Raw genomic sequence first — 22,015 nt, forward strand, 5'->3', positions numbered from 1 at the left:
AACAGCAGGTACTGAACGATAAATTTCAGTTACTCCAGGTCTCTTAAAAAGATGACAGTATCCATTCCCTGCACATGAACTACAACCAGTTGCTTAGTAGAAACCTGTATCCAACACTGTCAGGTGAAAGAGTGTCAGACAGGACTTTTTTTTATTGATGCTTTCGAAGGCTGCCATTAACTGAACACGTTAGTCTTGCTCCACACATTGAAACAAGAAAACTACATCTTTTAAGCATCAGATAAGACAAGTCAGGTAATGGTAGCCAACTCCATGTTTTCGCACTCTACACAACACCAAAGCAGTGGTGTAAAGAAAAGCAAGCTACCAATCAGCTGGCTGTATTAACAAATAAGAAAGGATCCCTTCCCAGCATGACAGGCCTCCACAACACTATACAGATATTAAAAGCACTTTACAGTTTTGATTGACAGGAAATTGGCCTAAGCAGTCAAGAATTTCACATTTCATGCAGTCTAAAGTAAAAGCAATATATTCAATAACCTCACCCTGGTAGAATTTGTCAGGCCTTGCGCTGGTTTACAAGACTGTGTGTGGCCTGCAGTTTCTCAGACATCATGCTGCAAAGAAAGGAAGCATTGCACAAAAGCTGCATTCTCTCTGCTGCTTTTCCCTATCCCGCCTTTGTACAAGTTCGTCTTCTGCCTTTGTCTGTGTATACATAAACCAGGGAAAAGGTTCAGTTTCAGAATGACTAGCAGTCAGCACTTTTTGGAAAACAGCTATTCAAATCATCACTTAGATTAATTTCTGCCATGGGATTGCTTACATTCCCCTTCTATAATTCTACTGCTACAGAGACTGTTTAAGATGTTGAGAATTTTGGAAGTGTTTATAAACAAACCCAGCACATATATAAACAAAGCTTTTTATTAATAAAATGTTTACACCTTTTTTTTCCACAATACATCAGACTGGTAGTGATTTAGCATGTTATTACACTATAAAAGTTTATTATGAATGCTTAGGCTGAAAAGGCTGTTTACATTATGCCAAATCAACATTTCTTTATTTGCATTCTATGCACTATATGGGAGTGTAACAATTCAAACAAAAAGGAGAGAACAAAAGCCTGGTTTTCCTCATTAGCATCTACAAACCAACAATACAGACAAACCTGTACACACTCTCAGGACCAGCCCAAGAGAAGATGAAAAAAAAAATATCTCAAAACATTCATAAGCTTGGGAATTCATCACTACAATATTTCATCACTAGTAATCTGACTACATTTCATGCAGTGAAGCAATGGTTGTAAATTTGTGCAGTTTACAGTGCTGCAAATGCTCTGTAACTTTGAGCGGCTTAAGTTTGTTTTAGTAAGAGATACTATAATAAGAAGGCACAGACCTCTCAACCCTTGTAACAGGTTAACCCAATCCTATAATGAAAAAGGCAGAACATTCTTAAGAGGGACAAGAATTGCTGATACAAAGGTTAACCTTCATGCTTAATTTTACAGGCAAACATTTATTACACTGCAAGGGCTATATGCATATCAGGTTACTTTCGTGCCCTGACTACACAAATGCAATGTTTCTTGTTTAGAAGAAGCCTTCAGAATGATTTCTTTTTTTTCTTCATTGTGCTGGCAGGAGGGGGGTATGAGGGTAAGATTGCCAGGAGGTCTTAAGTGTCTTACACCTACAGAAACGCGATCCATTTCTGTGTCTTAAATCAATTCACTGTCACAATTTCAATGTTGGATACAAAATATTCAGAAACAGAAAGTACAAAAAAAGGAAGTTAAAAGAGAGTAGAGTTTACATTGTGTTACTACAGCCTTACAGTAATTTACTTCCCCAGGTGAATGTGCTTTTAGCCTTCCTTTTGTGGTATAATAAAGTAGTGGTGTAAGTCTCAGCTGCTACGTTTTTATAACAGTAAGGCTGTACTCAATGAATTACCATTTTGTTTACAAATATTTGCCACTGTGACAGACACTTCCAGAACCTTTGAGAAAAAAAAGACACCACATATTCTTGGCTAAATCCCATAAGGAAACAAAGAACAAATTATCATAAAAACATAATGGATTTAATAGGAAATACATAGTGTAACATGAGTAAAAGCCAGACAAGATAGTAGCAGTGAATCTACCTAGGTGTCAGAGTTACAGCATATCCAAGTGCGACAGCTGGATGGAGTATCACACTCACACAGATGACCATGACAAAATGAGTGGTCTGTATCCTTCAACATTTAAAAGAGAAGTAGCAGTTGGTTTGTTCAATAATACATATGTGAAAACATATTTGAATAAAACTCACTGTTAGTGTTTAAGTAAAAATCTAAGAACCCCAGCTTGCAGGATGATGTAAAGGGAACAGCAAAATTGTCTCTTCTAAGAATTCTTTATCCTAGAATGAGAGCAGTTCAGCAAATGCTGTCCCAATTTTTAGGGGGACAGATCATCCTACTGCCTTGATTTTCCATGTAAAATAGGAAGCACCGAATAACTCTAAGCCACTAGAATTTTTTAAGTATTTTTAAAGAGCTGTTTATAGCATGTACACCCTGACAACACTATGTTAAAAATTCAGGGTTGGGTGGGGGGGAAATGGGTGGGGGAAGGAGGAAAAAGCTGACCCTAGGATCATTTTGATATGTCAGAGACTAAGCCCATCAGTATTCTTGGGTTTCAGGATAGTCTTATATCCCTTGAGAGATTTGTTATCCGAGTCACTTTATGGATAAAGTTTGATTTTTTCCAAGCCATGCATTTTTGATTCTAGCTGACCAAGAAAAGATTTGCATTCAAACTTCCAAGACCTCAAAAATATCAGAAGGAATTTTTCAGAAACAATCACTGGTGTCAGAAGGCCTAATAATTTTAGGGAAATATGTTTTGGCACCTGAATACTTGCATGAGAAACAAAGTTGTAGTTTCAAGCATACTTCTTTTGACAAGTTGGAACCATATGACTCTCGAAAGGACAACTGACGTGACTTTTCTTATACTAGAACCCGTATTTCTATCTTAGATTGGTAATTCACACCAACATTTTACTTCAATAAAGCTTCTGTCACCTACCATTACTAGGGCTGTGATCTATTACTAGGAATGTAATCTGAACATAAGATTTTAACAGTTTTCTTTAGAGAATTTTGTGCAGATCTTTTAGAAGCTTAATTCCATGCACACAATTCTCCTGCTTCAAAGAACTGACTTGTGGCATACAAACAAGTCTCAGGTCACTGTAAAACAGCTTCCTGCTAAAAAAGAAAGTTTGTCCTCCCTTATCCATGATCACACCAGCCTCTCTTTTTAGAGGTTTAAAGAGAAATATATGAAGCTTTTTAGAAAATGAATAGGCAGTGTAGAAGTTGAAGTCTCAATTATTCAGGTTCTCCTCACATTTGAGATGATTTTTTTTTTTTACTTTATGTAGCTATTGCTGCTTGTAAGTGAGGTTTGCTACAGGGTGACTAGCTACACCATTCAGACAGCTTCTGTCCTGTAAATCAATTCCCAAGATAGTCTTTGCAGATTGCTGACATAGCACACTACAAATAGACACCATCCTTAATAAACACTAAAGACTGTTTCACAAGAAACGCATTCAAACATCACTGCTAAAGCTTCCTTTTCCAACTAATACTCAATATGTTATACTGGAAATTAACAGTAATGTTAAGGAATAATTTAACATCAACAGTCTAACAAAAATCTCGTTGAGGCCAGCTTTTAAACCATTCAAGATATTCAGCCTGATTTTTTTTTTTTGTCACTAAAATGAAGCTTTTACCATGAATGCAAACAGCTCCCAATGAATGCCGTATCTATCAACCAGGTTAAAGGATTAGACTTCCAAATCAATAAGCAGGCAGTCTGCTCTCTTCTTACTCTCTTCCCAAGCATGTAAATAATCTCTCTTTAGCAGGCTGGTAGCATTAAATTGGTATTGTGTACACCAACAAATGCCCCTCTAAACTATTAACTGTCTGATCCTGTAACACTTAAAGAAAGGGTCTCACTCATGTCAGTAGGGATTTGAAGTGCAATGATTTGGCTTGTTTCAACAAGTATCTAATAATGTAAACAAAGTCTTTACCTTCCTGGCAATGGCAAAAGTTGTTAGAATTATCTTAGAATTTTTCAAAGCACCTATAACAATTTTCAGTAGTTTGACCACTAGATGCTTCTGTTATGAAACAAGCTTCCAGATTTTACCTACTTAGGCATTTAGTACACCAGCATGTATATACTACAAAACTACCTAGAGCACAGATTAAGAGCCTGGCAAGTCAGCTAAGAGACTGCTGTAATTTAGAGGATCAGAGGAAGACATCCTCCAAAACTCGGGGAGCACATTTAAGTTGCTCCAAAGCTTAAGAACTAAGCATTTATCAAATGTCATTTTTCTACAAATCTGTAACTTTCATGGGAAAGAACTGGTGGCATTTAGAAGTTAAAGTAGTTGTATTTTGCCAGTTAAAAAATGTTCGGGATCAATGAATGCGATATGTGCCTTGTTATATTTTTATGTACATGATACTTTACCCTTCCAAACTTGTTGTGCAACAATTAATTCCCTCCAAGAGTATCTGAAAGCCTGGTCTCTATGACGAGCTCTATTCATTTAACAGAAAAGCATTAGTGGAATGAAACTTCAGTCCTCAGCTTTTCCAACAATTTCTTAACAGAAAAGTTATTAAAAATTTAGCTGGAATGGCTGATAATCAGCACTCCAAACAAAGGCCAATGCATCTCCAAATAGAGAAGCTACGTTAGAACAAAAAATAACCAATTCCAGCAAGCCTAGTGCAAGATGAAAGCAGATGGCCTATCAAATTAATACAGAAGAAACAATTTTTCTCCAACAAAAGTCGAACAATGAACATGTGCATCTCATCCAGGGAAGATTGCATTCGAGCTTTCAGCTAGGTCCAAGTGATCAATAAACAGTTACCTTGGCTCAAAAGAACTTGCCATCAACAGTGTTATTTTAAATAGGCACAGGTTAAAAAGCAGCCTCACTTCAGTGTTTGCAGTTTGGACAATCTGAAACACTGGCTGTTTCCATGTTTTCATTAACTGCAGTAATTCAAGACCAGAACTGAAAAAAAGGACATGAAGCATGCTGGCATTCCACTCAGACTGGTTAACAAACTATAAGGAGTTTGAGGCACTAAGACTCAGCTACATTTGAGAAGGGCCAGATTGTTGCTGCTTTTTTATAAAGTTTTGGTGTGGGTTTTTTTTTTTGTTTGTTTTTAAAGTCTAATTTTGGTGTATAGCAAATAAGTGAAGAAAGATCAGAAAGCCATTCATAAAGATTTGCTAGGATATATGTATCTCTCCCCTGCCTGAAGAGAACTACAACCACCTCAATACTATCCTAGCTCTCAGCCTTGCCTGGAGTCCAATGTTTTCTTTTCAATGAATGTTGGATAAATACTATTAAACCATTTTTATTATCTCACTGAAAAACAGATTTAAACTCCATTTTCACCACATGCTAACAGGCAATAACAATAATTTAGAAAGTCTGACATTCCTTTTTCCTACTAATCTACATGAAAGATATTCCTGATATCTGAGATTTTCCTTCTCCTACTATGATCTTTCTCAGTTGAAGAATTTCCAGATTTATTACTAACCAACTTTAATAAAAGCAGTAGTTTCTGTATCACAGTTAAGATACTACAGTGCCCAGTATCTTAGCATAGAATAGACTTCTGAAGCACTGTGAACACAAAATGCTTTAAAAATCAGTTGAATTAGATACCCACACAATTTAGTTTTTAAAAAATTTGGCAGGAGTAAGAATTGCACTATTTCGAAGAAATTAGGGATTTCAATGATCGCCACTGTGAAAGTTCTATATTTAATTGCCAACCTGCATTTTTTTTAATTCAAAATATGCCCAAGAGCAAGTTTACTCTGTTCTTTCTTTATTGGCTGTATTTCCATTAAGCATTTTGGAGGAGTGCGTAAGTTTTCTGTTCATAAGTTATTTGCTTTGAGTGATAGATAAAAAAATATATTATACATCAGGCTGAACACCAAACACAAATCTGTCTCTACTATTAGATGTCTTCTTAAGGACCAATGTTTCAAAGGGGCTTCAAAAAGCCTTCATTTGATGATGTACTACTTGGGCTCTTTATAAGCACGTCGCCTGTACAACTGCGGGAAAGGCGGCATAACTGACAATGCAGGGTAAGTAAAAGGTGTGATAAAAATGTAGTCACCAAATTTCATTAACACATACTGACCCATCCAAAATCTCACTGTTATAGTTCACCTGTTTTGCTCCAGAATAGCTCTACAACAATTTTCACTAATACAACCTAATCTGTCCTTTCATTTCTTACAAACTTTTCTACCTTTCCTTCAGAGAAAATACTTGAGATGATAGAAAACCAGATTACAAAGAAAGAATAAGCATCATCAATGTGACCTCATTTTGATACTAAAGCTGAACAACATTTTAATATATACTGAAGTCTATTAAGCTCTTTTTCTTCAAAAGTATAAAGTCTCTCACTAGTGCTGGTAGGAAACAAAAAAGTAAAAATAAATAAGATAGCACAAATGGGTATGGTCAACCTATAGCTTAATTGAAAGCGTACTAAACGCAATACAGAATAAGCTAAACACTGATCTGCTAAAAACCCTCAGAGATGAAAAAGCCCAGGAACCAAGAGGTAATGATCTACATTACCATGTCTTAAGGTTACTTCCTATTTGTATTTTTGTGCCCAAGACAGGAAAGACCCGGTGGACCACAGATGAAAACTTGTTTAACAGACAGTCCTCATGCTGCACCAACAGCATTCTCTATTGGCCCTTGCAAATGTTATTGAAAGAGAAAGAATTGCAGCCTGCCTCTGGATGAACTCACAGTGACAGTACCTACAATACAGGAAAAAAACCCCACAACCTGATGGAGATTCCCCCCAAGTATATCCACAGGTGTGGAACGGAAGGAGTGTATAAGATTGCATTATTTTTTACTGTTTTTACATAATTTATAGTACTTTAAACACTGCTCTCATAAATATAATATGAACACTTTACATATGCCAAGCAATTAAAAGCTTTCCCCAAAAACTTTTAGGTCTTATCAGAACCACTGGCATCACCTGTTTACATCAACTGTTTCTAGTCAGTAACCACTTAGTCAGAACTACAACTAAGTTTTCTTCAACCAACATCTCAGTATTAAAATACTTGTAGGAACAAAAAGATGCCTATAAGCATATCAGTTTGCCTTAAAGTGATTAAAGTCAGCATGAAAAAAAGATTGTCTGTGATTTAAAATCTGTTGCTTGTGTCCCCACCCCCAGCGCATATCATCTTTAAATAAAAAGTGCAAATGGGATTTGGGGACTGGATGGACTGATTTGCCTATTATTTGTCTTCAGTTGCTTATTCTGTAGCCACCTCACATCAACTGTCCTATCATACTTTGGATTAGCTACAATGAAATTTAAAATAAGGCTCACTGAAGAAAAGGAAGAAATGACATCTTACTTCCAGACTCCTCCCACCCTTAAGTCCCACAAAGTGCTCATTTCCCTTTTTTTACAAAAAAAAAACCCCAAAACTCTTGATTACAAAACTATTAAACATTTCAGTTCTACCATCCATATAGTCACCTTCCTGTCAAGCAAGGCCAAAAAAGTGATGATGGATTCCCTTTGAATGCAAGAGATACTACACTTTTTCTAAGTAAACAGGCTGACATTACAATTGCAGTCTCTTCTGCGAGTGTACAGATGTCAGATGAACCAGTCCATTTTTGTGGGACCTTGGCTGTATGAACACCGGCAGATAAAGATCTAAGACTGATAATATAAACCCAACGTGAACTATTAACTTCCAAGACCACCTACTGTATAAACAAGTTTGATTTGCTAAGGGATCAGTCAACAGCAGCTGCGCTTTGTCACTGATGGCTGTCTTCTAAGTTTGAAGCCCTTACCACTAGACAGGGGGTTGGTGTCAGTTGACGGAATTCTGCGACCTGCAAGAGGGCAGAAAAAAAAATATGGTAAACATTATACTTGGAACTAATTCTAAGCATTCAGTGTATGCTTTGTATACAAAAATGCATCTTCAATTGGTTATACGTCATTAGTGATGACACCCTCGCATAACAGACGAACAGCAGTTAACAGTCTATACCAGGGGTCCTCAAACTTTTTAAACAGGGGGCTGGTGCGCAGATGAAGTGGCAGGCAGCCATCTGTGGCTGCTTGGTTTCCCCCCCAACCCCCGGCGGGGGGGCAGGGGGTTCTGTAAATACAGGGGCCCAAACTGAGGACCCTGGGGGGCTGTATCTGGCCCGCAGGCCCTAGTATGAGGACCCCTGGTCTATACCATGTCTGTAAGAGGTATGGTTACACAAAAGACAACTAGAGGCAGTTTTAAGCTAATTTTGCAGCATTTACGCTTCAGGCTAATCTAGACTTGGAGAGCTAAACTATAAAAGCACTCAGAGAATATACTCTGCAGAATGCCATCTGGAATATCTTCACTGAGAACTACCATCTTGACCTTTATTTCCACAGCAGATCACCTGCATCAGGCTTAGCACATAAGTGCTTGTAAAGATAGCTGCTTTAGTCATCTAATCAGACTTTTAAATTGACTATTCCTAGTCAGGTATTCTTTTCTGAGGAGGATTTATGATTTTTGTCCCCCCACAGCTTATTCAAGATCAACTTCAGAGAGCAACTATTAAGTCAGTAAATCAGGAAGCTGATCTACAGCACATCTAACATAAGCTTCAATATAGGGTCCTTATAAGCAGCTGAATATCTTTTTCTCAAGTCTAACATTTCTGTAGCTTTCCAAAACTCAAGCGCAGTGCACATACACACAAGAGGAATGGATTGCCATTTGTCCCCTTTTCACAAAGAGGCTGACATAACCTGCACATTGGTGCTGCTGCCTGAACATATCCTGTAAATAATACTGCATGGAATTCACTTTGGAATACTGTCTGCTTTTCATTCACAGAAAAAATTGTCATTTTCATTCCTGCCACGAATGAGACAGAAAAGATTTGCAATTTAATTAAAAAAAAGCAAACACCCAGGGTATCACAAAAATACTTGTGGAAAAAAAAATCTACACACAATAGTTGCTGTTTCCCATGCAGCAATCTTGCATTTATGATTTGTTGTATTTTTGGAAATAGACTGTTTTAGACTTCATTCTTTTTCTCAGCTGTATAAAGTTTGGATCTTCCTCATGCCATTTCCTTCCCCTTCCATAACCTTGGAAGTACCAACTGCAACACTCAATAACAAATACAGTAAGATGACACCGACTTCTGAAATGAGTCATTTGCTTGCTATTTATCCAACAGCATCACAGTAAGCTTAAAATCTCTAGAAGGAATATTAAGAGGTCATTAGATGACTAAAATTTTATATAGCTTGTTTTGCAGTTTGTATTCATGTCCAATTTAACAAATTCAAGTCGGTATAGTCTCACCTTAATAGCACAAAAAAATAATACAGTAATCAAATCTCTACTTGAACTTCTTTCAGAAGGAAGCACAGTAACTGTTTAAATACTTACTAATTTCTATAAAGAGTTCATTAATGTTTATTGCATTTTTCGCACTTGTCTCTACAAATATTGCATGAATGGAATCTGCATAGTCTTTAGCATCTTTTTCCATGACTTCTCTGGAAAAACAAAGCAAAGAAAAAACTGTGAATGCAAAAATATCCTATTATTCAAAATCTTAAGGGATAGGTTAAGCTTTTAAGTGTCTTATTAAATGAGTATTTTTATTTTACTTTTTGGCATCACAGTGCTCCCTCATCCTGAGATTGATGCTCATTCTTTACTCTATGCTGCCTCCCTGCCTTGAAGTATGAGCATCACTGAAGCACAAATAAACTAAACAAGGCTTTAATCTATCTGACAACATTAGTGTGGAGTTTGTTTCTTGAGTGCTCTAAGCATAGGTCTGCAGTCAATCATTATAGGGTGCTTTATTCTTCACACACACAGCAGTTTTAGATGTACTGAGAAGATTCTAAAGCATTAGTTGCACTAATCCAGCTGTTTACAAAGCCAAGTATCTCACATCGCTGCACAGATCATTAGTATACCTTATACATTACATGAAGCATGGCGACATAGCTATAAACAGGAACATATTTAGACTGAGCACACAGCAGAGCTGAGAAGTGAAAAAGTTACTCTGCATCTCTAAGTAGTTAAGTTGATAATTAAGTTTGTTTCCTTAAACAACATGAAAAATCCAAACATCATAGGTGGAGAGAGGACCGGACTATACTTGTATCAATTTACATACAATTTCTAAAAAAACATAGGCTACTTGCAGTAACAAGAGACTTTAGGATATCAAAAGCACAGACTTCGATCAGTGACTCAAATATTGCCTCTGACTATAAAGTACAAGGAATTTTGCTCATTAGCTTGAACAGTAATGTTTACATAATTTATGATACCACTAAGCACCAAGAAACAAGCATTGAAACTTAGTACTGCATACTTTATATTTGTCCTCTATGCCGTAACTTTGTAACTTTATGCCGTATTTCCTTCAAGAGATGTGCTACTTCTAACAAGTTATTAGAGCTCACTAGATAACTGCTATATATTAAAAATTTGTACAACTATACTAAGAGCCAACTTTGTAGTGGTCCTTTAAATACATAACCATCCCTAAGACACCAGCTGTGGTGCCTTTTCCAATGAAATCAAAAACCAAGAAGTTTGCACACACCTTTCTGAATTTTGGTTTAACCAGGACATCAATCAAAAAGTGCTTCTTTTGTTTTTAGTACATGCCTTATGTTCATAAAGTTTCTCAGGAATTTTCCCTGCTCCCTGCAACTATTTCAGCCACAGCCAATTCTACCCCAATATTTAAGCAGGGAATGAAGGCACCTGAAAAAGCAAGTCAGAAAAACCTACACAATGCTTTCCAACAGTCTTCTTGTTTTTCCTACCAAAATGAGGTGCTACAGACTGACAGGAATACTTCTTATAAAGTGAGGTAAACATCTTGTATTACACTGTAGTTTCACAGGCAGTTCGGGCTTGTGTAACTTAGCACTGCCACCAGAAAAGGTAATCCTGTCTCCCTGTAAACTGCTCATTCCCAAACCGGCTATCTCCCCTCTGTGTCCATGGTGTGAGAAAAATAAATACACTTGGATCAGTTTTCCTTTTTCTAAATGGTTAGTTTTAATCTGAATCCATTTTACAGTCTGATTTACTGCCCAATCACGCACATACTCACACCAGCACAGGGGAGGAAGTGGGCAAGACTGTCCAAGGGCAGACTCCCAAATCTTCTGACAGTCGAAACAGCTCAGACCACTTGTGAAAATACAATGCTAGTGCAAGACAGTTTAAATTGCTTTATACCTTTCACCTGCTCTGAAATCTTAAAATATTTAGTACTATGAGCTTAAGTGAAAATCTCCAACCTGCCAATGATTATTTACCTTACATCATTAAGATCACACTTATTTCCTGCAATAGCTACAACAATATTTGGAGGTCCATGCTGTCGAAGCTCTTTAACCCAGTTCTTTAATGTTGAGAAAGTTTCCTGAAGGTGAAGAAAAAAAAAAAAAGAAAAAACACAGAAGGAATTAAGAGTCAGAACTGGCCTGTGACAAAAAAAACACCCTAGAAACTGTAATTCTGGGTCAAGATCAAATTTCTTACCTCTTTTGTGATGTCATACACTATAATGGCTGCCGCTGACCCTCTGTAATACATGGGGGCTAAAGCACGAAACTGAAAGACAGACACCATACATAATGAATCTGATCCTCCACTGAGCTCCATAATTTCCATATTATTATTATCAAATAAAGTGAAAACTAGCTTTAAAATTCACATTACCAGAAAACTTTTTTTTTCAGTTACAGACAGGCTGTGCAGTAGAGTACATAAACATCCATGAAAGTATTGTTTTACAAAGGCCAATCAATAAATAGTTTAGGGATCAGCAACATACCTGCTGCAAAAAGTAGGAAGCCAAACTTGACCCCATTTTGACTAGATTAAAATCTCTGATTTAAAAGACTGTAGATTATACATAGACACAAACCCACAGGATATATGCTAAACTTTAAACACCAAAACTAGTTGCAACCGAACTCACTTCTTCCTCTAAGACACTCAAGCTTTTGGACAAAAAAAATACTTCCAAGAAAACTAGCATATACTACTGCTGATCTGAAACGTTCAGAAGCTGGTGTCAACCTCTAGCCCCATGGATCCATCATGGCACTCTTAAAAGCTAGAAATGTTGGTTTCTTCATAATCTAACAGTTTTAGGGATTTCTCTTACATTTTTTGCCTCAGAAGTTAGAAGCATGTTTAAAATTAAAAACTGCAAAAGCCCTCAACTATGTGACCTGTTGCAAACAGCTTTAAGGAACACGTTAGATAGTAAAAGGCTACAGTAATTTTATTCTAATCTTCAGAATTAAATCGACAGCAGGCATATTTGGTTGATAGTGGGTTAATAACCCAGGGTATAAACCAGACCTGTACCTTTGCATGGGCAGAGTGTTACGAATCCAGGACTGAAAAAAGTGACAGTACACAATTAAGTTGCATCAAAAATATCAGTCAGTCAAGCATTCTTAAAAAGTGAGACATTCTGTTGATTTAAAAACAACGAGACAACTAATCTAGGAACCAAAACTCTCAGTCAAAGCGCAGAGTAAACTGCATGTACTGCTTCAATGTCAGCATATGTGATTTAAAGCTTTTGTGCATCTTATTAGTCAGCATGAAAATCATGACTAGAATAAAGTTTTTCACAAAGGCTTATTTGGTTCTAATAAAACACCAATTTCCTTTTGCTTAGAACAGTTCAACTGTGAGCAATATTATAAAATCATAAAAATCTTGCTATAAAGCAGAATTCCAGACCATCTACATTTGGCTCTCAAATTCTGTTTTGAAAACAGGATTTTGAACACAAAGGTCAGAATATAAAAATATTTAATAGTGGGAAAGGGAAACATGGGCAGGCATTCAGTTCATGATGGGACATAATCCCTCTCTTCCTCCTAAGTACTAAAATGTAAAGGGAAACATATTTGGTAAACCACCACTTGGACTGGTTGCAACCTGGCTTTTTGATTATTTGACTATTTACATTGGGAATAAACCAACTTTCACTTGCTGATTTTGTATTACTCTCATTTCCTGCCTGCTAACACTTAGATACTTTTTTCCACCTAAGAGCAGTCAGCAGATAAAATACAGTAACAAAGCAGATGTTACCAGAAACACTGAATTTTCCTTTTGCTATTTTTTCAAAGACTTCAGCTTGCCCTCCAGCCTCCAATTTGTGTTTTGGCAGAATTAAGATGACATAATGTAATTATCCAGAGAAACTCAAAATTGTTAAGAAGACAAAATCCCAATTGCTATAAGTAATCTCCTATCAACTTTACTCAGTGTACTGACGAAAGGGGGTTGTGTGATGTGGGGGGGGTGTGTAGGGAAATGAGCTGTTGTGAAATGAATTAGTGCAGGGTTCCACTTTCAGAACAAAACTAGCCAGCCACTCCCCGAAGCCATTTAGATCAAGTGGATTGCCCAGTGTAGTGCAGAACTATTCACTGCTGGGCTTTGGAGGTGGAAAATAGCAAATGCTCCTCAAGAAGCCAGGACTATCAATTCTGTGCATTACACATCATAGCTCAGCAGAGACATTTTAAGTTCCAAGAATGGTGTGGATGTTTTTGGTATTTGAAACGTGGACATTGTTTGGTGTTCACCCACCATGGAGGGGATCCCTTTCATAACTCATTGTCAGATGAGTTGCATGACCAAAAAATTGTGCCACAGATTTCAGGGCAAGGCAGGTAGGTATGCAGACCATTTGTGACTAGCAGTAAGTGACAGTGGTGTTCTGCTTTGGAGGAAAAAAAAAAAATATCTATGAAGATACTGGCATCATTTCAAAGTAAATAGCCTTGTTTCCATTTCACTGGTTTCCTTGGATATGTTGGAGCCTCACAGTGACTTCTCTCAGGTGTGGAACATAAGCTTCACAGGTATCACAGCTCCTGGATCAGAGCCCAGGTAAGACATTTTTCCTTTTTCAATTTCAATAAAGATACCACGTAACTTTATGGGAGAAAATTAAAGAGGTATCCCTCAAAGTCCAAAAACAGGACGACAAGGAACATGCTAGTCATGTACAGAGATGCTTCCTCAGATCGTATAGTGTTCTGAATCCAAATTACAGTGTTCTGCCATTGCTTGCAAACACAGCTGAAGTGAAGAGCATGGAATGCTAACGTGTAATGGACGTTTCCTGCCAAACTGCAGCATGTATGTTTATAAAACTTTCCATTTAAGAGTACCAATCTCTTAAAATTCATACTCTACCTCTCAGAAGACTCATATTCCAGCATTAACATTTCAGAATAGACTAGGATGTTCACTTAAGACAAACTATTTACAACAAATGCTGACTGACTGCTAGTAATGGAAGGACTCTGATATTTCCGATAACATGGATTCTATTTGACATATCACTGGGACACATCCCTGACAATGTAAGATTGCTTTATATGTTGCTGCTGGAAGGAAATAAATTGTCACTCAAAATCTAGAACACTGAAATGCAATACAAATACTCAAATTACCTTCTAGCCATCAAGGCTGTTCTCAAGCTGAAAAGCTAGCAAGTCAGTTCCACCAGGAGTCCAAAAAGTCAAGTGACCCTCAAGAGGGATGACTGAGCCTTTTCAAAGGTTTGGGGATTTTTTGTTTAGTTTTTTTTTTTTTGTTTTGTTTTGTTCTTTGGTTTTGTTGATTGGTGTTTTTTTGGGGGGGGGTTAGGGGATTGTTTTTTTTTCCTTGGGCTCTTTGTTTCTCGAGCCAATCCTGACAAATAGTACAGTTGCCTTTGCCAGTCATTATCCTGAAGTAATAAACCAACCTGATCAATCTGACCCTTACTGGGGACAGCTCTGGTGTCTACCTTTGTTACAGTTAACTCACATCCTAAATAAACTCATCATGAATAACTGACAGCTACCAGTAGTTAACAGTCAAGAAACTGCAAGAATAAGCACTGTTAATACAGCTGCTGTAATTTCTACAACTGTTACTAGCCATCCATAAACAAGCAAGTTAACTAGCAAAGCTTTCCTTTTAAATTCTAAGTAAAAATCATGCAAATTGTGATTTCATTTTACTAATAATTTTCTTGAAAGCTTTTGTTACCTCCCCTCAGAACCATGCATGCTGCAGAGAACAAAACCCCAGACTACCAAATTAAAATTTAGATTTCAAAGATTTCTTGACATGACTAACACTACCAGATTTGAGAAGTAAAACTTTACAAAATAATTAAAGATCAGTTAACACCCATAACACTGCTTCAAATGCTGCTTTTGAAAGCCTAAACCCACATCCTACTCACATTAATAATTGTAACACTGAAGCTAACAGAATGTATTAGCCGTTGTCTATTTTTCCATAGTCAGGGCCTTACTTGTACTATGAAATACGATTATTCATTTAACTTTGATTCTCATGTTGCCAGTTGCACTGGATGTAAATACTGCAGTTGAACATTTAAAACTCAAGTAGAAATAGTACTAGAGACAGCTGGGGGCTTCCCCCTCCCCGACCTTGTTTTCTTTTGAAATGGCACTCCCTTTCAACGCATCTAAACCCAGTCTTTTGTTTTATAAGCTCCTCTTCTTGGGTAATCATCCTTAACTTTGTACTTTAACTATGATAATAAAAACATATTTACAGCACCCATATCTTGATAGAAACCTGCATAGAAACAAACATTCTAATACATGTTGGTAAAACCAGATCACACTGTGACTTTCAAGGACAAGGTTGAAAAGCAGCACGAACTCTAGCCAAAACTATCACCACAGATATTGATTCTACTTACCCGCTCCTGTCCAGCTGTATCCCAAATTAGGAATTTATGCAGCTCATTTTGGTACTGTACAGTCTTGGTCATAAATGAAGCTCTGGAAAAACATTACAGCTTATGCTTTTCAGAATATACATTCTTAGAACACTACTACTAAGAACTTTTAAAATGGTTTACATTCCAATAAAAGCGTTTTACACACACACAGAAATAATGAAGATTTTCATGCATAAAGGCTGAAATTTACAAGGTAAAAGATCTCAGAGGATGAAATTTCCTTTCAGAGGATGAAATTCAACTATCAAAACAGAAGTAACACTAATGCAAATTATAAGCTTTTATTGTTGATAAGCTTTTAATAAAAGGATGTATGACCAAAAATAATCAAGAATGTCAGCCTTTTTAACAACATTCTTCCTAAATGGAGGAATCATCACACCAAATCATTCAAGTGTATATTGGAAACTTCCGGAAGGGAAGAGATCAAATCCTCTCCTTTTGTATCAGCTTTTTCTATCCCTGTACTAACATTCAGATAAAAGCAGTAAAGCCCATACTTGGGAATAAAATATGGGAGATTGTTATCACTATTGGTAGGTATTAAGAAGACATAGAAATCAATGAGTAACTTTTTGTTTGTTGCCTGTACAGCTCCCAAATCCTACCTGTCATTACACATTTCAGTCTGCAGACGTTCTTGCACTTCTAGAAGATAAACTTTCTTCCTATGCTCCAACTGCCTCCCCTGCCCCCAACTTTAGATGTTTCACACTAAAATATTGCAAAACATTACAAAAATACTTTTGTGCTTTATTTTATCTTCTTTCATGAATCAGTGTACTTCCCACAAGGAACAGGAATCCAGAGACCTAATCGGCAAGAGGGAGTTTTTTGCTGTATCTATTATGTGTAGGCACATTTTTTACTAGAAAAGCCCCACAGTGAATTCAAATCCTTGTAGAAGAGGAACTATAGGTGCCATCATTATTTTAAGCATATGACATTGTATGTTACGATCTTGAATATCTTTTGTATGCTTAGTCCCCGTCAGTTGAAAGTACTACAGACTTCCAAACTTGTTCTACTGTCAGTTTTGGACAGGATTCAGGATAGGATCCTAGAGGTGGCCTGTATTGAAGCTTCTTACAGTACACTAAAGCTTGCTGTAGATTCAGAATCAGAAAGCAAGAGTCTTTCAGCATGATCAACAACATTAAATACCTGAGTCCAAGATTCAACTTCAGTTCATCTTGGATCTTAAGTACCACCAAGGCATAGACTTTCACAATGCCCATGACACTTCTGCAGTTAATATAACTGGAGTCTTTGGACACATTTCAACATTATAGGAGGACAAAAACCAGCTATCTACATTTTAAAAAAGGAAAGGGAGCAATCACACAATGCTTTGAACTGTTAGGAGGTAACCTTCTCCCCATTCCTTAAGCTCAGACGATTTGCCAAATAGTATGCCCATCTCCAAAGCTGATTACTTTTAAGAAGCCAAACATAAGGTTGCAACATCCCTAAAAAGAAAGAGTCCAACTGCAATGCATTTCAACACAGTTAACTAGATGATGTATTTTAGCAATGAGTAACAGAAAATAAACTGATAGGAGTTTCTGTTGTAAAGCACAACAAAGACTTCCACTTCCTTAACACTGCTGCAAATTAAGCATCAATTCTGAATTCTCTGGCCGATATGGAAACAATTTCCTAAATCACAGATTCCCGGTGAAAATTATCTTACTTGGTTCTATAAACCAAGACATTCCTGTAAGTCAACTTGAACTGAACAGCTGTGTTGTTCTATTTCACATCACAACTAAACATCCCAGATGGTAGCTGACAACAGAGGTTAAATGCTTCTTCAAATTCTTTGAAAGTAGAAGCTTTCATTGTAAAAGATGTCCATTACATAAAAAAACCAAAAAAAAACCCAACCCAAAACCCACCAAAGAGCTCAAAGACAAACCACTTTTGGGTCAACGAAAGTCTCCAAACTAGAGCTATGTTCGACATCTTCTAGTAAGAAAACAGGCATTATCCCTACTAAATTTTCTAGCTGCTTTTCCCAGCCAAGTAAGTAATAGAACTATATGAACAAGATGCACCTGAAAATAGTTTTATACTCATTCGTAACTCCTTTTTGATGCTGTGATGAAAGACTAGATATTCTACAGTACCTAGAGATACGTGCTGGTCAGGCAAAGCAGAATGTGTCCTCAGCATCCTGAGGACAGAAGTTCCAAGACAGGGTTTCTACATCTGCCCATATTTGAACCTGAATGATGAACATTCATGACAACAAAGTATGATAGCTCAGATTGCTAAGAGGAATGGGAACAGGACAGGAAACAAAATTGTATCTCATTAACTCAAACCCAGGAGTAAACGTATGAACATTCTCATCTTTAGTTTTGTAAGATGCTCAAAACTCTCTAATCCTTGCTTTGTTCTTCCCACCTCCTAGTCTCAATTAGGAAATAAAAACAAGATGTAGAAAAAGTTTCAAAATGAGTTTGTTTAAAATTGTGGGACTGTATCTTACTGGAGATTCATACAATCCCCGCATTTGGGAAGTTTTGATTCATTTAAACTACTATAGCAAACTACCAAGATACCAGGTCCTCAGACTAATGAATGATTTTGTTAAAGACTGTGAAAAAATAGATTTTTTTAGGCTGTCACTTCAAGAAAGTATACTCGTATACCAGTAAAGTGTCCCAGTACTGTCATTAGGCCCATGAAACAAATTTTATTCTACACATTAGTCTCACTACCAGAATGGCTAGCATCTTCTAACAGCACCTGACTATATAGTATCTGTGACAGACATTCCCCTGGGAAGACATGGATGTGATCTCTTTGGGTTTCTGCCTTCAGATAGATGCTATGTTGGAGGGAGGAGTAAAAAGAAAAAAAAGAAATCAACCCACACACTGCACAGTCAGAAGACTACCAGATAAGAGAAACTAACTTTTGGAAGGAAGACAAGATTTGATGTTGTTCTTTCCAAAGGCTACTTTTGTTTACAGGGAAATTTAAACAAAAGCGTACTTCTGACAGCATATCTTATACTTCAGTACCAGTATGTACTCTGAAAAAAAGAAGGGGGGAAGAGACATATCATGGAAACCACATTTTTTAGGACAGGATGAGTCACAGCTGATCTTTATCAGCAGGATCTCTTTTGGTCAAAGCTGTAGTAGAGCCCGGTATGACACCTGAGACAGGAAGTTGCACTGACACCCCCACTCACACTTCTCAGCACCAAGTGAAGTCATGTCCTGTAAGTAAAGAATTGTTTCTGAGCAAAGCAGCCCATAAGACACTTGCAAAACAAAAAAGACAGAAAAAGAAATAAAAAGATCCAACCACTCCAAGAATTCCTGATGCTTGCCCTTTTATCCATTTGAAGATTTGAGCTTGGTAACATTGCTACTCTGAGGCTCAACTTTCCAATATCCTTACCTGTGAGACCAATTGCATTAACAATTTCATCAGCTACTTGTGTGTGTATTGCATATAGATGTATAACGTTAGAACTAATTAACGAAGGGAGCTACAAGCTGAATTAGTATGTTAACTACACTCAAAAATCTAGGAGACTTGTTATTGTACTTGACTCTTAAAAGAAAAATCATGTAGTTGCATAACAACTTGGAAATTTAAGAGTAGTGCGTGAGAAAAAAATGTTATTTTAACAGAAGCATCTACAGTGCAATTTATTAATAACCCAAGACTCCTACCAGGACGTTGTTAGCTTAGATTAACAATATACAAAATAGGACCAGATCTTACACAAAAAAAATGCAAACTACAGGAGTGCACTCCTATATTTCCTAAAGTAACTCACAAGCTAATTAAGGCTGCAGTTATGTTTATTACCATATTGAGCTGCCACACATGGAGAAACCTCAAGTGATCTATTCAGGAGGTACAAATATATATTCATGTAATTTGGTTTTATTCTTGAATAAGTCACCTTTACTTTAGTTTCTTACCCTATTGTTGGGTTGATATTGGGATCAAAGCTATCTTCTACAAATCTCCACACGATGCTTGATTTGCCTACACCAGTGTCCTGAAAAAAGAACAGAAAGAGTTGAGAGACACATTAGTTACTATAAACAGATGATTCTTTTGTCCTCAAATTTTGCAATACACTGTGCATGAATAACATGTTCCTCAGAGATTTTTACAGAAGTTAGATACTGAAATAAATACTTCAGGTATTATATTAATTTAATAAAAAAATAAAAGGTTTCCGATAACAATTTTGTTTAAAAAACCTGTAGCTTAAGATGTTTATATGAATGACTATAAAAATCTGCATTCATGCTTATCATTAATTATACAAACATTTTCTTTTTTTCCAAAACCATGCAGAAATTGCATTTGTACAGGAGCAAGGAAAGACCATCTACCACTTTTAGTAAAATATACAGCAACCGAGTATGGTACTCCATCTTTGCAAGCCGATTAAGCACATTAAATTATACAAGCGTGACACATGCATTTCAACCTCTGACTAATGCTGTCCCACCCTGCTTAATGAAAGACTTGAGATTTCTTGTGACACACCTGAAACATGTTTCTAATGCAACTCTACAGAGCTACAAATGGTAAAAAAGGAAATGTAACACAAAAATTATGTCATATTTGTATTCGCACCAACTCCATAGTTTAAAAAAAAATAAAATATAGAACGCATATTTAGGAGTGAAATAACTCAATAAGCTATTAGCAGTTCTGTTTTCCACAGCAGCTGGCCATTTTAAATGGTTATTTAATTAAGACAGGTGAAGACAAATTTTTTGCTTTACAGTCCTTAAAATTTTAAGGGCAAAACCACAACCTGAGGAACTGCTTCATTGAAAATGAAGTTTTATGCCATTCATACATCTTCTTGAACCTTCTGAACATTGTAGTAAATCTGGGTACAGAACATATGCTTGTGTTTATCTTTTCAAGCTGTCTTCCTCTCACAGAAAAGTGTATTATTATCTCAGTTCTGTATTTCACAACATTTGCAGTCTCAATAAGCAGAGCAAGTCTTTCTAAGAGAAACACTGATGCAGTTCCTGGTTCTGGGAGTTCAAGGACCAGTTTTCCTGGATGCTTACTCTCCTTATGTGACAGAAATACCTTCATCACACAAAGAGCACAGAAACACGTAATTATTCCCTCTGAAGGGCAATGGGGGCACTTAGAAGCAGAACACAATTCTGCCAGTTGTACTCCGTACAACACAGGATTTAGAAAATTGTTGAAATATCTAAATTGTTGTAGTTGTAGTAACAGGAGTTGTCTCCACCTGTTCAACCCAAGGTTATCCAGTGAGGCCCTCCGACCAAACCGTGCCAAGACACAGCTTTACAAGCCTTCATTTTTTTAAATTTTGACGTCAGGTTGCTTGGTATCTTCTCCCTCCACCACCTGTGACATTTAGGGCACTTTCAAATCCCACATATGTTGCATCAAAAAAAAAAAAGTTCAGGCCCCTCCCTCTCTCCCACGAGTTTGATTCCAGGTGCTTTTATTTATTTATTTATTTTGTGAACTCCAAGCCCCAACCAGCTTGCAAGGAAGAGGGATGCATACGTTGGACGTTCATGCTTCCTCTCCTTTCTTTTTTTAAAGGAAAACATGGGAGAAGAAGGAGGGCTAGTTTCCCTCAGCGAACGCCTCCCCGCCGCGGAGGGGAAGGCCCCTCAGGCCGCCCGCTCTCCTCAGGAGGACGCGGCCAGGCAGCCGGGCGCGCTAGCAGCTCTCGCGGGGCGAGGCCCACCCTTCTCCGGGGAGAAGACCCCCGAGTTTGCAGCCCCTCTGGGGCTCACGCCGAAGCTCTCTGCCACCAGCGAAAGCTTTTCAAGCCAGCCCCTCAGTGGTCTCCCTCCCTTCCTCCCGCCGCCCCCGGCCCGCGCTGGGGCCCCGTGGAGAGCCGGCCGCAAAGAACTTACCCCCAGAAGGCAAACTTTCAGCTCCCTCAGAGCCATGGCCGGGCAGACTGCGGCTTTAACGAGCGCCTGAGACGCAGCCCAGTACGATCATAGCCCTTCCCGAGGCACGCGTTCACCCGAGGCCTGCGGGGACAGCCCCCC

General features: G+C 37.5%; 1 protein-coding gene across 1 annotated transcript; it reads right to left on the reverse strand.

Annotated features, from left to right (window-relative positions):
- Positions 1–875: 875 nt before the first annotated feature.
- On the reverse strand, positions 876–21,987 carry RAB22A (RAB22A, member RAS oncogene family). Its single transcript, XM_040609511.1, has 7 exons — positions 21,875–21,987; positions 19,916–19,995; positions 15,924–16,005; positions 11,699–11,770; positions 11,473–11,579; positions 9,563–9,672; positions 876–7,997 (listed from the first exon to the last, which is right to left on the reverse strand). Exons 1-7 carry the CDS (start codon positions 21,908–21,910, stop codon positions 7,900–7,902), a joined length of 585 nt encoding a protein of 194 aa, XP_040465445.1. The 5' UTR covers positions 21,911–21,987; the 3' UTR covers positions 876–7,899.
- Positions 21,988–22,015: the final 28 nt, after the last annotated feature.

This window comes from Falco naumanni, chromosome 10 (assembly GCF_017639655.2).
Source record: "Falco naumanni isolate bFalNau1 chromosome 10, bFalNau1.pat, whole genome shotgun sequence".
NCBI lineage: Eukaryota > Metazoa > Chordata > Aves > Falconiformes > Falconidae > Falco > Falco naumanni.

Bases quoted from the DNA above. Each gene is read 5' to 3' on its own strand.
- RAB22A (XM_040609511.1), bottom strand. From the start codon at position 21,910: ATGGCTCTGAGGGAGCTGAAAGTTTGCCTTCTGGGG. The intron at 16,006-19,915 runs GTAAGAAACTAA...ATGTTTTTCCAG, and splicing joins AATATCAACCCAACAATAGG to AGCTTCATTTATGACCAAGA. The intron at 11,771-15,923 runs GTAAGTAGAATC...TCTGTCTTTCAG, and splicing joins ATACAGCTGGACAGGAGCGG to TTTCGTGCTTTAGCCCCCAT.